Source organism: Capra hircus, chromosome 9, assembly GCF_001704415.2.
Source record: "Capra hircus breed San Clemente chromosome 9, ASM170441v1, whole genome shotgun sequence".
Classification (NCBI taxonomy): domain Eukaryota; kingdom Metazoa; phylum Chordata; class Mammalia; order Artiodactyla; family Bovidae; genus Capra; species Capra hircus.
The window spans coordinates 57,715,106-57,728,758 of record NC_030816.1 but is presented as its reverse complement, the minus strand read 5'-3'; the positions used below and the strand labels follow the sequence as shown (position 1 = coordinate 57,728,758).

Genomic DNA, 13,653 nt, shown 5'->3' with positions numbered 1-13,653 from the left:
CTGGATCTGAAAGAAAGACCTCGAGTTCACTGTCTTAGCAGTGGTTATATTAACCCTCAGCCTGGGCATGTGTTCTTAGGAAATAGGTACATTTGTCTTACAAATATTTATTAAGCACTTATTATATATACAGATACTGAAAGTAGAGCAGTCTACGCAATAGACCAAAAAAAAAAAAAAAAAACCTACCACCAAAAACAAACAAAATAAACCTGCCCTTCTGGGAGCTTATTTTTGGAGCACAAGTTGGAGGGAAGTACTGCTGATGCTCACCGTTAAGAAAGTGAAACTGACTATAAACTATTTCTATTGCTTTATCCGCAGTGAATTTATAGAGCATGACCTTTATGTTAATTGGAATTTTAAGGATTCTGCACTGTGTCCATTAGTAACTAGGAGTAATGTTTGATGCTCAAGATTCCTTTTTAAAAATCCCCTTTGTTCTTTTATTTGCTCTTTAGAAACAGTCTTAAGATTCTCAGTACAAGTATTGCACTTTGATCCTCTCTTCCCATCTTTCCCTTTGTAATGTTTATATATCCTCATAGAATGCTGTTTTTTGAGATGTTTGGTGAACACTGTTCAATAGAACTTTGCTGAAATGGAAATGTTCCATCCGTGAGCTGTCCAAGCCAGTGGCCACACAGGTATGAACACTTGATAGTGCAAGTTTAGATAATGAGGTGTAGTTATTCTGAGTCATAAAACGAGGAATTCGGAATGGCCTTTCAGAAATATACAGCGTGAGTGCTTTGGTGCATTTTAGCTCTGGGCTATGTGCTGGATGGAGAGTGACATGCAAAGCAGACATCAGAATAACTTGGTTGATGTAACCTGTGTGTAAAGATCATACACTTTTAAATCAGTTTATAGTTAGCTGTGTATCTGTTTCTGTGTATTTTACAGTATAGTTGGTTGTTTGGATCCTTTATTTCTCATAGCTCATCATCAGGAGAGCCAATCACTGTTGTTTTTTAGATATCACTATGAGCAGAATAAGAGAAGATGAGGAAACTATGCAGCCGTGTTACCTTGATTCATCATGAAGTCACTCCAGGCCTATTTCCCCATCTTCCTTGAGTTTAGCCAGATTTCATACAGGGTCTGCAGAAAGCTGGTAAATTTGGTGTTTCTGAATTGAGTGGGCTCACCTATCCTTAATTTTGTTGTACAGGGCAACAACAACATGGTTTTGTGTTTTAAAATATAGCAACAACATGGTTTTGTGTTTTAAAAATATAGTAGGCTTTAAGATTTAGTTTCAAATTTTAGTTCTTTTCTTACATTAAGTGTGTTGCTTATTCTCATTATACCTCAATTTCTTTGTGTAAAAAAATCATAATTATTATTGTACCTATCTCCGTAGGCTTGGTGGAAGAATCAACTGAGAAAATAAACATGAAAGTTGTAAACACAATGCTTAGGAAATAATGTTAGTGATAATCTTGTTGAGCTTTTCTTTCCCTTCCATCGATCACAGTTTCTTTTCATTCTTAGCTCAGCACTGAGCCAAGAGACTCACCACCGCACCCTTCCTCTAAGGAAATGCCAACCAATCCAACAGTGGCAGCCCTTTTGGGTGAATGATGCTTAGTTGTCTCACCAGCAGGAACTTCCTCAAATGTAGGCTCTTGAGTAAAGGTATGAGGGACACTGGTAGTTTGTAGCTATTTGGTTGATTCTCTGAAGAGCAGAAAAGGAGACCATAAAAGAAAACAGTGGGGAGGCTTATCCTAGGCTTGTTGAGTCTTGAGGGTTAAGGTTAATGCTACAATACGAAGTGGCAGTCCATGGGACTCAGTGATCATACTCCCCACTCTGGGGGAGAAAGTGGGCCTCAGCTACTCCTGTGGTCGGGTGGTCCTGAGGCAGGGAAGGTGGTTGATGTTGCTCCTGCAGATGCAAGAGCGGAGCTTTCCTTTCTTCTGTGTAGAGTAGGAAAGCTCTTGGTCTCTGGATGTGCATTATCTCATTTGGATCCTGGCTGTAGGCCCAAATGTTAAGTGTCTTCCTCAAAGTAGAGACTTCTCATTTTTGCCAGTTCCACTGGCAGCTGAAAAGGCAGTTGGTGAGTTCCTGCAGCTTCAAAGACATAAAGACACTACAGAGAGTGAAGAGTGTGACTTGGAGATAGGGATGTGAGACTCATTTGTGTGTGTGTGGACGGAAGAGCACCCCCAAGAGAGTACATAAAGAAGAAAGAGGAACACGTCCTCATCTAGTGTGTTTGTGTAGGCAGTGAGCCTAGTTGATAGAGGGAAAGGAGAAAGAAAGGTATCAGTGAGCCAGGAGGATGTTGCCCCTGTCTGTACAGTAAAATATTTGGCAGTGAACAGGAAGGGAGAACGCAATGGCAACCCACTCCAGTGTTCTTGCCTGGAGATTCCCAGGGACAGGGAAGTCTGGTGGGCTGCCATCTATGGGGTAGCACAGAATCCAACACAACTGAAGCAACTTAGTAGCAGCAGCAGCAGTGAACAGGAAGGAAGAATCGATACATGCTGCAACATGAATGGGCCTTGAAAACGGGCTGAGAAAAAGAAATCAGTCACAAAAAGAACACATTGTATGATTCCTTTAATATGAAATGTACAGAACTGGCAAGCCTGTAAAGACATAAAATAGATGAGTGGTGGCCTGCAGCTTAGGAGCTTGTTGAGAAATGGGGAGTCACTGTTAATGGGTATCAGCTTTATTTGGAGAGTAAGGAAACGTTCTAGCAGTGACGTCGTGGTTGCACAACTTTTTATTATGAGTATTTAAAAACACCATTGGATAGTGCACTTTAGATGGGTGAGTGTATGCTGTGTGCATTGTATCTGAGTAAAGCTGTTGTGCTCAATTTCCAGCTCTTTGGACTGCAGCCCACCAGTCTCCTCTGTTCATGGGATTATTCAGGCAGCAATACTGGAATGGGTTACCATTTCCTTCTCCAGGTGATTAAACCTGTGTCTCCTGTGTCTCTTGCATTGGCAGGCAGAATCTTTACCCACTGAGCCATCAGGGAAGCCCTTCTCAACCCCCAAGCTCTTACTGGGGGAAAAAAAGATGCAAAATTGAGAGATCTAGTTGGTGTTTTGTAGGCAGCTTGGGATAGTACTGATCTCACTGAATCCCAGGTCCAGTGTAGTTTGGGTCCTCAGCTCTTCAGGTGGCTGCAAGCCCAAGTCCAAGGCTACCTGGGAGTAATCTCATTCCTGCTGCCCTGCTGCAGTGGTTCTACTGTTTGAGTAGAAGTTTGATTCACCCTTTTATGAAATTGGTTTTGGGTCTCTGACAATTACTTAGTGAAGTCCAAAGGGCTCAGAATAGATGACTGGACCTGCCAATCAGGGAGAGAGAATGGAGAGCATCTAAAACTTCCCAGGGATTCCAGGGTGGCCTCGATACAGCAGAGCACAGGCATGGCCCCAGTACTGTTTTTTCTGCCTCAGCCATTCCACTGTCGTACTTGTTACCAGCACCAACAATTAGATCAAAGACACATATTTCCTTGTGGTCTCTTCCCCCTGATTACCAGAAATCTCCAGTGGGTTCTTCTTGCAACGTATTCAAACCAAACCTAGCATCCAGAGCCCGCCCTCTTCTGTGACATCTGTTTTATGGGGCAGCAGGGACTGTTAGAACCAGAACCCTGGAATTGAATTCCACCTCTGCCTAGTGGGTCATTTGGGGTACCTTTCCAGTTACTTAATCTTCATATGCCACAATTTTCTGATTGTGGCACCCCACTCCAGTACTCTTGCCTGGAAAATCCCATGGACGGAGGAGCCTGATACGCTGCAGTCCACAGGATCTCGAAGAGTCAGACACGACTGAGCGACTTCACTTTCACTTTTCACTTTCATGGAGAAGGAAATGGTAACCCACTCCAGTGTTCTTGCCTGGAGAGTCCCAGGGATGGGGGAGCCTGGTGGGCTGCCATCTATGGGGTCGCACAGAGTTGGACACGACTGAAGCAACTTAACAGCAGCAGAAAGCCAGGTTTATTTGCCACTACCTACTTTAAAGGGGAGAACTTGAAAATTAAATTAGACTGTCTATGTGAGATGCTTTTCATTTCACAGATGTGCAGTAAATGTTAGGCCATTGCACCTTTTCCTTCTCTGTGTCATCTCCTGCTTACCCAACCATGAGCCATCGGATCCAGGATTGACCATAGATTTCCACTTCCTTTGGTAACTGACACACTGCCTTCATACTGTCCACATGGACTGGGTCTGTCTGCCTCAGCTTCATGTCTTTGCCTTTTTTGTTTTTCATATATTCATACTCAGGTATCCAAGTCTTACACCTGAGTTTCATAAATTCTTTTTAGAGAAGAGTGATAGTCATGTTTCCTTTTCCCCATCCCTGTCACTTTTGCCTGGCACATGACTTTCTACTGATCCAACCCACCCACCAGCAGAGATGGGATTCAGTTCCAGGATTCTCGTTCTAAAGCTACCCATCCTTGCTGCCCCCTAAAACTAATGTCACAGAAGAGGGCAGGCTGGTATTGCTTTTATTGTTTTATATTATTACCTTTGTCATTCTTGTAAATGGAAGACTTGATTTGAGCATTCTTTGGCATTGCCTTTCTTTGGGATTGGAATGAAAACTGACCTTTTCCAATCCTGTGGCCACTGCTGAGTTTTCCAAATTTGCTGGCATATTGAGTGCAGCACTTTCACAGCATCATCTTTTAGGATTTGCAATAGCTCAACTGGAATTCCATCACCTCCACTAGCTTTGTTTGTATTGATGCTTTCTAAGGCCCACTTGACTTCACATTCCAGGATGTCTGGCTCTAGGTGAGTGATCACACCATCGTGATTATCTTGGTCGTGAAGATCTTTTTTGTATAGTTCTTCTGTGTATTCTTACCATCTTCATTCCAATCCCAAAGAAAGGTAATGCCAAAGAATGCTCAAACTACTGCACAATTGCACTCATCTCACATGCTTGTCCTGGAGAAGGGATAGGCTACTCACTCCAGTATTCTGGTCTGGAGAATTCCATGGACTGTATAGTCTATGGGGTCCCAAAGAGTCTGACATGACTGAGTGACTTTCACTTCACTCACACACTAGTAAAGTAATGCTCAAAATTCTCCAAGCCAGGCTTCAACAGTACATGAACCGTGAACTTCCATATGTTCAAGCTGGTTTGAGAAAAGGCAGAGGAACCAGAGATCAAATTGCCAACATCTGCTGGATCATCAAAAAAGCAAGAGAATTCCAGAAAAACATCTACTTCTGCTTTATTGACTATGCCAAAGCCTTTGACTGTGTGATCACAACAAAATGTGGAAAATTGTGAAAGAGATGGGAATACCAGACCACCTGACCTGCCTCTTGAGAAACCTCTATGCAGGTCAGAAAGCAACAGCTAGAACTGCGCATGGAACAACAGACTGGTTCCAAATAGGAAAAGGAGTACATCAAGGCTGGATATTGTCACCCTGCTTATTTAACTTCTATGCAAAATACATCATGAGAAATGTTGGGCTGGATGAAGCACAAGCTGGAATCAAGATTGCTGAGAGAAATATCAGTAACCTCAGATATGCAGATGGCACCACCCTTATGGCAGAAAGTGAAGAGGAACTAAAAAGCCTCTTGATGAAAGTGAAAGTGGAGAGTGAAGAAGTTGGCTTAAAGCTCAACATTCAGAAAATGAAGATCATGGCATCCAGTCCCATCAGTTTATGGGAAATAGGTGAAGAAACAGTGGAAACAGTGTCAGACCTTAATTTTGGGGGTCTCCAAAATCAGTGCAGATGGTGATTGCAGCCATGAAATTAAAAGATGCTTACTCCTTGGAAGGACAGTTATGAGCAACCTAGATAGCATATTGAAAAGCAGAGACATTACTTTGCCAACAAAGGTCCATCTAGTCAAGGCTATGGTTTTCCCAGTAGTCATGTATGCATATGAGAGTTGGACTTTAAAGAAAGCTGAGCACCAAAGAATTGATGCTTTTGAACTATGGTGTTGGAGAGGACTCTTGAGAGTCCCTTGGACTGCAAGGAGATCCAACCAGTCCATTCTAAAGGAAATCAGAAACTCCAATATTTTGGCCACCTGATGTGAAGAACTGACTCATTTGAAAAGACCCTGATGCTGGGAAAGATTGAAGGTGAGAAGAGAAGGGGACGACAGAGGATGAGATGGTTGGATGGCATCACCATCTCAGCAGACATGAGTTTGAGTAAACTCCAGGAGTTGGTGATGGACAGGGAGGCCTGGCCTGCTGCCAACCGGGGGGTCCAAAGAGTCGAACACGACTGAGCGACTGAACTGAACTGATTCGAGCAGATGCTTTCTCTTGATTGTTTTGTTTGCTTGTTCACAGCTCCCCAGGGCCTAATGGGGTGTTGGGTGTGTAGCAGATTCAGTTAGCGTGCTGACTGCCCAAGCCTTTACAGTGTTCCGAGCACACTCAGTGAAAAGATAGTAGAGGAGTAGCTGAAATTCTTTGCTGTGCACAGTTCTGTCCACAGGGACACTCCTTTTTATCCTTTTTCCTTAACTATGACTGATGTGTGGTATGAACTGAAGAAGAACAGATCTTCGTTTTATTCTCTTTCTGTGGCAGCTGTACCACTTAGCTTCCTGTTCTAAGATACTGGCTTCCACAGCAGAATTCTCCTTCCTCTGTCAGGGGAGTGTGCTTGTTATGGGCCTTTTACTGGGTATTTCCTTTTTTCTTAACTTGTTGGCTCTGTTCTTTCAAATTGAACCTTTTTTCCCATTAAAATTAGAGACCCATTAGTGAGCTGTTCCTGTATTAAGTTAAATGAGAGAAAACGAAATTTCTGGGGAAAGCCTGAAATCTGTGTGCCATATAATTCATAATTGAATGCCTTTTCTCTGCCAGGAATTATTTTATATGTTGGAGAAAGAAAGATAGATAGTATGTGGACCCTGGCCTATAGTTGCTCACAGTTTAATTAAGGAGAAAATATACAAATGGTTAAAAGGATACACAGAAAAGGCACTTATGGTTTTTCTGGTGGTCATGTATGGATGTGAGAGTTGGACTGTGAAGAAGGCTGAATGCCGAAGAATTGATGCTTTTGAACTGTGGTGTTGGAGAAGACTCTTGAGAGTCCCTTGGACTGCAAGGAGATCCAACCAGTCCATTCTGAAGGAGATCAACCCTAGGATTTCTTTGGAAGGAATGATGCTAAAGCTGAAACTCCAGTACTTTGGCCACCTCATGAGAAGAGCTGATTCATTGGAAAAGACTCTGATGCTGGGAGGGATTGGGGGCAGGCGGAGAAGGGGACGACAGAGGGTGAGATGGCTGGATGGCATCACTGACTCGATGGACGTGAGTCTGAGTGAACTCCAGGAGTTGGTGATGGGCAGGGAGGACTGGCGTGCTGTGATTCATGGGGTCGCAAAGAGTCGGACACTACTGAGCGACTGAACTGAACTGAACTGAATTGAAATCATCCTTTGCGAGATCAAAGATGTTTCCAAAGGGAGTGGATAATTTGAACCTTATTTTCTTTAACATGTTTAACTCAGTTCTACCCTATAAAGTCCATTTTTAAAAATATCAACATGTGAGTTTACTCTTTGATGGGTTCCTTTGGTAAATTTCAACCCTGTTAGGTTCATCAAATTTGTAAAATCTAAGGAGTAACTTTAAAATAGGTATAATTATGTGACTTTTATGTTATTTAGGTAACTGCTGAGAAAACTGCACTGCTCACCAACAGCTGATGAAATTAGTGAACAAGCAAATCAACCATGTCTTACACTCCAGGCGTTGGTGGTGACCCCGCCCAGTTGGCCCAGCGTATCTCTTCCAACATCCAGAAGATCACACAATGCTGTGAGTTGAGTTTTAAATTGACTTCACTGTTTGTTTTCAATTCTTCATGGGAACTTGGTGGAGATTCAGAAATGGACAACCAGTGTTCCTCCAAGAAGAGATTTTTAAAAGGCTAGACCTCTTTAGAATGAATGTAAGAAATAATTATGTTAGAAGGATAACACTTAACTGCATTTTTCTGTAGTGTGTTAGGCAGTTAATAAATGTTCATTAATGAAAGGTTAACAAACGTAGATACCAAGGTTTGCTTTAAAACTATGTGATTCTAGATGCCATCTGATGAAATCTCATAGCTTTGGAACTTGGAAGCACTTTCAAGTTTTAGGAACTTTTGTTTATTAAAAATAAAATCTGACTGGATATGATTTAGGCTAATTTTGTCAGGGTAAATGTATAGTACATTATTAAAGACAAGGATGAACTAAAGTAGGGGTATTGTTCTCTCCTGAGGCAGATGTAGAAGATAACCATCTCGACTCCCCACAAATTATCCTTTACTGTACTTGTCAAAGTCAGAATACTAGAAAACTAGTTTAATGTGGCATATTGTTAGGAATTATTACTCCTCAGAGTATATATAATAAGAATTTTTTTAAAAAAAATCACAGATCTGAGCTATAGGTTTATTTGACTTTGTTTCTGAATCACAGCTAATCCTATACCTGGATTACTCTAGTCATTTTGCTAGCAGTATTTTGGTCGTCCGGACTTACCTAAACTTTTAGGATATGTTAATCTACATAGTTTTATTTTTCAGCCTACTTCATTAAGGCTACTCTGCCAGAGTGCTGACACACTGGAACATCTGAAATGTTTTCAGATGACCAACTGTGTTTCTGTAATCATTAACTTCCCAACAGTTATTACTCTACCTGAAAGATTGAAGTGAGATATTAGTGTGTTTTGGAGTCAAAGGGAGTAAATTAGGTTACAGATGATCCTGAAAAAGTGCTGTTACGCTCAGCAGTGTAAGGTAACTCATATTCTGATTTGGGGTAACTCTAGTTTTCTTTGGCTGTTCTTGGAGGAGCAAGGAAAGGAATAGCGTGGAGGTCCCACCTTATCCCCTGCAGAGTCCATAGGATTGGTGCACTGAGGGTTGTTCCAGTTTGTCTGGAGGCACCAGTGTTGCCTCCACCTTGCTCTTCTGGCTTCAGATCTGTTCTCGTAGTTAACTAAAAGGGCCTCTCCTTTCTGTGGCTCCCTCACTGCTGATGAGAAATAACGCTAGTCTGCCTCAGGCTACCTGTGGGAAGATAAAGAGACTTTATAATTTTAATTTGCCTATGTGGAAAATCAGGACCTGTATCCAAGAAAGGAGGCCAGGAGGTCTTTTTCCATAGGATAGGATTGGTATCTTACGCTGGGAAAGCTAAATGGCATCAGGAATTCTGGGAAGAAGATGGGAATGACTGTAGTGCCCAGAGATTACAGAAGCAGTGTGCACCTAGTGATATGAAGGATGCATGGATTGGAAATGGTGTGTGAGCTTGAACTGCAAGGAAGGTAGAGTTAGCTTCAGTTGGGTCACGCTCCCTCAGAAAGAGATCGGTTCACAAGGCCAGCCAGATGATATGAGGTAAATTGGACCGGAGTTGCATACTCATGGCCGGGTTGATAGCTAAATATGTGACTACATTGTGGTTTGGGGCAGTCTTGGAGGATGTGGGAGGGTGAAGAGAAGACCCAAAACTCTTGTTTTTAATAGCCTTGTGAAAGTGAAGTCACTCAGTCGTGTCCAACTCTTTGTGACCCCATGGACTGCAGCTCACCAGGCTCATCCGTCCATGGGATTTTCCAGGCAAGAGTACTGGAGTGGGTTGCCATTTCCTTTTCCAGGGGATCTTCCTGACCCAGGGATCGAACCCGGGTCTCCTGCATTGTAGGCAGATGCTTTTACTGTCTGAGCCACCAGGGAAGTCCCAATAGCCTTGTGAAGAGCCGTTAAAGAGACTGGGACTGTTCAACCCTGGGAAGGTACAGTCACCACCTTCAGATGTTTGAAGCACTGTCTTGTCTGAAACACAAGGAATATACTCTGCTTGATCATAGCGTCCTCCACAGATGAACAGAGCCACGGTAGTCAGTCCTCAGTTTACGAAGGAATAAGGGCATTTGAACAATCATAATTGTTTAGAGATAGAATTGTCTACCTCAGAAGCAGTGCAATTCTGAGCAGCATATGGTGGTAAGATATTTCTCAGGTCTGTTACTCAGAGTTTTAGATACCTGAATAATGGTTCAGACTGAGTGACTTTAAAGTTTTGATTTTAAGTATTTATTCATTCAGCAAATAATTTATTGAGCATCATCTGCTTGCTTGTCACTGTTTAAGACCCTGGGTATCCAGCAGTAAACAAGACCCAAAAGGTCCTGTTCTGTAGTTTCCAGTATGAGGAGAAATGAATGTTTTTGTTTTTGTTTTTAATCAATGAGCAACTTAATTTCCCATGAAGAAAAAAAAAATAATGAGAGTGATGTGAGAGCAGGTGATTAGGGAGAAGCTGCCTTAGGTTAGAGAATCCTCTGAATGCAGAAGAGGAGGGGCTGATAGTGAGAAGATACTGGGGAAGAGCAATTAGTTGGAAGCCACAGCTGGTAGTTTTAAAAAGCAGTCCAGAGCTTGAGGTGTTCAGAAAGCAAGAAAAAAAGAAAAATCCAGTGTGGCTGATGCACAGCACTTGAGGCAAGAGTGGCAAGAGGCAGAACTGGGAGAGGAGGCCAGTCAGGTCACCTAGAGCCTTGGAGGCCATGTGAGGCCTTGTGGAGCTTAGATTTCAGTCCAGGAGGCAGGGAAGAGACACAGTCAGATCTGCACTTTGAAAAGATTACTTTGGCTGCTGCTTAGAAAATAGACTTTGAGGAAATAGGAGGAGGACACCCTGGCTATGGCAGGGTTTTGAAGAGAGAGCTGTTGCCTTGCCCCAGAGTGGTAGCTGGGGAGCTGGCGAGAAGTGCTGGATGTACCGTGGAGGCACCGCCAGCAGGACTTGTAATGCTTGGGGTGGGGTGGGGGCGAGAGGGAGAGAGGACGTCTGGGTGATGCCATGGTTTTTGCATTGAGCAGCCAAGTGGATGGTGGTGAGTACGTACTAAGATGGAAAGAACGACGGTTCAGGAGTTGTGGGAGAGTTTTGTTTTGGCCAAGTAAATTTTGAGGCATCTTTTAAGCATCCAATGGAGATGTCAAACGTCTAGTTTAGATATATGAGTTTGGAGACCAGAGTGGCATCAGAATACAAATGATATTTAAAACTATAAATCTAAAATAATCACATAGAAGGGAGTAGAATTCAGAGGGCTAGAGCTTTAAAAAAAATGTAGACGTTGGGAAAGCAGGGAGAAAACAGCATAGGCAGGGAAGGAACGACCATTAAGGTAAGAAGAAAATCAGTCTCTGCTGGGGTTCCAGAGATTAAAAAGAGTGTTTTAAGGATGGGTGAGGCATCATATGTCTAATGTTGCCAAGACACTGAATAAGATGAAAACAGAGAATTGAATCTGGCAAACTGGTGACTTTGAAAGAGTGAATCCCTGGATATATTCCAGGGATGAAAAGCTGGTTCAGCCTCCGCAAATCAGACCATGTGATGCATACAATGCATTAACAAAATGAAGGATAAAAATCATATGATCATTTCAGTAAATAGAGAAAAAATGTTTGACAGAATTTAACATCCATTTATGATAAAAACTCTCAACAAAGATGGGTATGGAGGGAACTTACTTCAACATAGTAACATCCATAGTAACAAGCCTGCAGCTAACATCATACTCAGTGGTGAAAAGCTAAAAGCTTTTCCTCCAAGATCAGGAACAAGCATAAGGATACCCATTATTGCCACTTTCATTCAAAAGTATTGGAAGTCCTGGACAGAGCATTAGGCAAGAAAAATAAATAGAAGGGATCCAAATTGGAAAGAAAGAAGTAAAACTCACTCTTTGCAGATGACATGATATATATATATAGAAAATCCTGAAGACTCCATCAAAAAACTAGTATAACTAATAAAATATAGATCTAATATAAACAAATTAGTGATGTTGCAGGTTACAAAATCAATACTCAAAATCTGTTGTGTTTCTATACACTAAAAACAAACTATCAGAAAGAGAAATTAAGAAAATCCCATTTACAATTGTATCAGAAAGGAATAAATTTAACCAGGGATATATATTGAAAAATACCAGACATTAAGAAAAGAAATTGAAGGAGACACATGTAAATGGAGAGCTATTCCATGCTTATGGATAAGAACAATTAATATTATGTGCATATTACCCACTGTAATCTACAAATTCAGTGTAATCCCTATCAAAATTACAATGGTATTTTTCATAAAGTAAACAATCTTAACATTTATATGGAATTGTAAAACATCCTGAATAACCAAAACAATCTTGGGGGAAAAAAAAAAAAAAAGCTGGAGTAATCACACTCTCTGATTTCAAACTATTACAGAGCTATAGCAATTAAAACAGTATGGTATTGGCATTGAAAACAGACACATAGGTCAATTAAAAAATATGGAAGGTCCAGAAATAAACCCATGTATATATTATCAATTAATTTACAATAAAGCCAAAAATATACAGTAGAAAAAAAGAGTCTCTTCAATAAATTGTGATGGGAAAACTTGGAGAGACACATGGAAAAGAATGAAACAGGACTGCTATGTTACACTAATACACAAAAATTAACTCAGAATGGTATAGACGTGAACATAAGGCCTGAACTATACAACTCCTAGAAGAAAACATAGGTGGTGAGCTCTTTCATATAGGTCTCAGCAATGATTTTTTAAATTTGACAACAAAAGTGAAACCTACAAAGGCAAACATAAGTGGGACTACGTCAAACTAAACCACCTAGCAAAGGAAACCAAAAAGACAAGAAATAACAGGTGTTGGTGAGGATGTGGAGAAAAGGGAACCCTTATTCACTGTCTGTGGGAGTGTAAATTGGTGCAACCACTATGGAAAACTGTATTGGAGGTTCCTCAAAAAATGAAAAGTAAAATTACCACTGTGCTGTTGTGTTAGTCATTCAGTCATATCCAATTCTTTGCAACCCCATGGGCTGTAGCCTGCCAGGCTCCTCTGTCCATGGGATTCTCCAGGCAATAATATCGGAGTTGGTTGCCATTTCCTCCTCCACGAGATCTTCCCAACCCAGAGATCAAACCCCAGCCTCCCGTATTGCAGGCAGATTCTTTACCGTTCGAGCCACCAGGGATTCCCATATGATCCAGCAGTTCTACATTTGGATTTTTATCCAAAGAAAACAGAAATGCTAGCTTGAAAGTGTATCTCACTCCCATGTTCATTACAGCTTTATTTACAATAGCCAAGATATGGAAGCAACCTGTGTCCACTGATGGCTGAATGGATAAAGATGATGTGGTGGATAGATAGATACACACAGTGGAACATTATTCAGCCATTAAAAAACCCTGAAATCTTGCCATTTGTGACTGCATGATAGACCTCAAGTGCACTGTATTAAGTCAGAGGAGGGGGCAATTACTGTATGATCTTTCTTGCATGTGAAATAAAAATAAACAAAAACTCAAACCAAAAAACCCTTAAACTTCTGTATATGGAGAACAGATTGGTGAGATTGGTGGTTGTCAGGGGTGAGGGGTGGGAGAAATGAGTCAAGGGGGTCAAAAGGTAAATATATATATATATATATATTTTTTTTTTTTTTAACTGAAAAGAAGACGGTTCACAGATTTGAAAAATTCAAAAAGAAGAAATCTGGTGTCCTATCCATGGTCCTTGTGTAGATGGAGAAAAAGGAGACTGAATGACTGACCTGTTCCA

General features: G+C 41.4%; 1 protein-coding gene across 1 annotated transcript in view; it reads left to right on the top strand.

The window, feature by feature from the left end:
- STX7 (syntaxin 7) overlaps positions 1-13,653 on the top strand; it is a 59,594-nt gene that overhangs the window by 2,582 nt on the left and 43,359 nt on the right. Inside the window, exon 2 of the mRNA XM_005684757.3 lies at positions 7,677-7,827. Within this exon, the coding sequence (XP_005684814.1) occupies positions 7,743-7,827 (85 nt within the window). The 5' untranslated portion in view covers positions 7,677-7,742. The remainder of the gene's footprint in view (positions 1-7,676; positions 7,828-13,653) is intronic.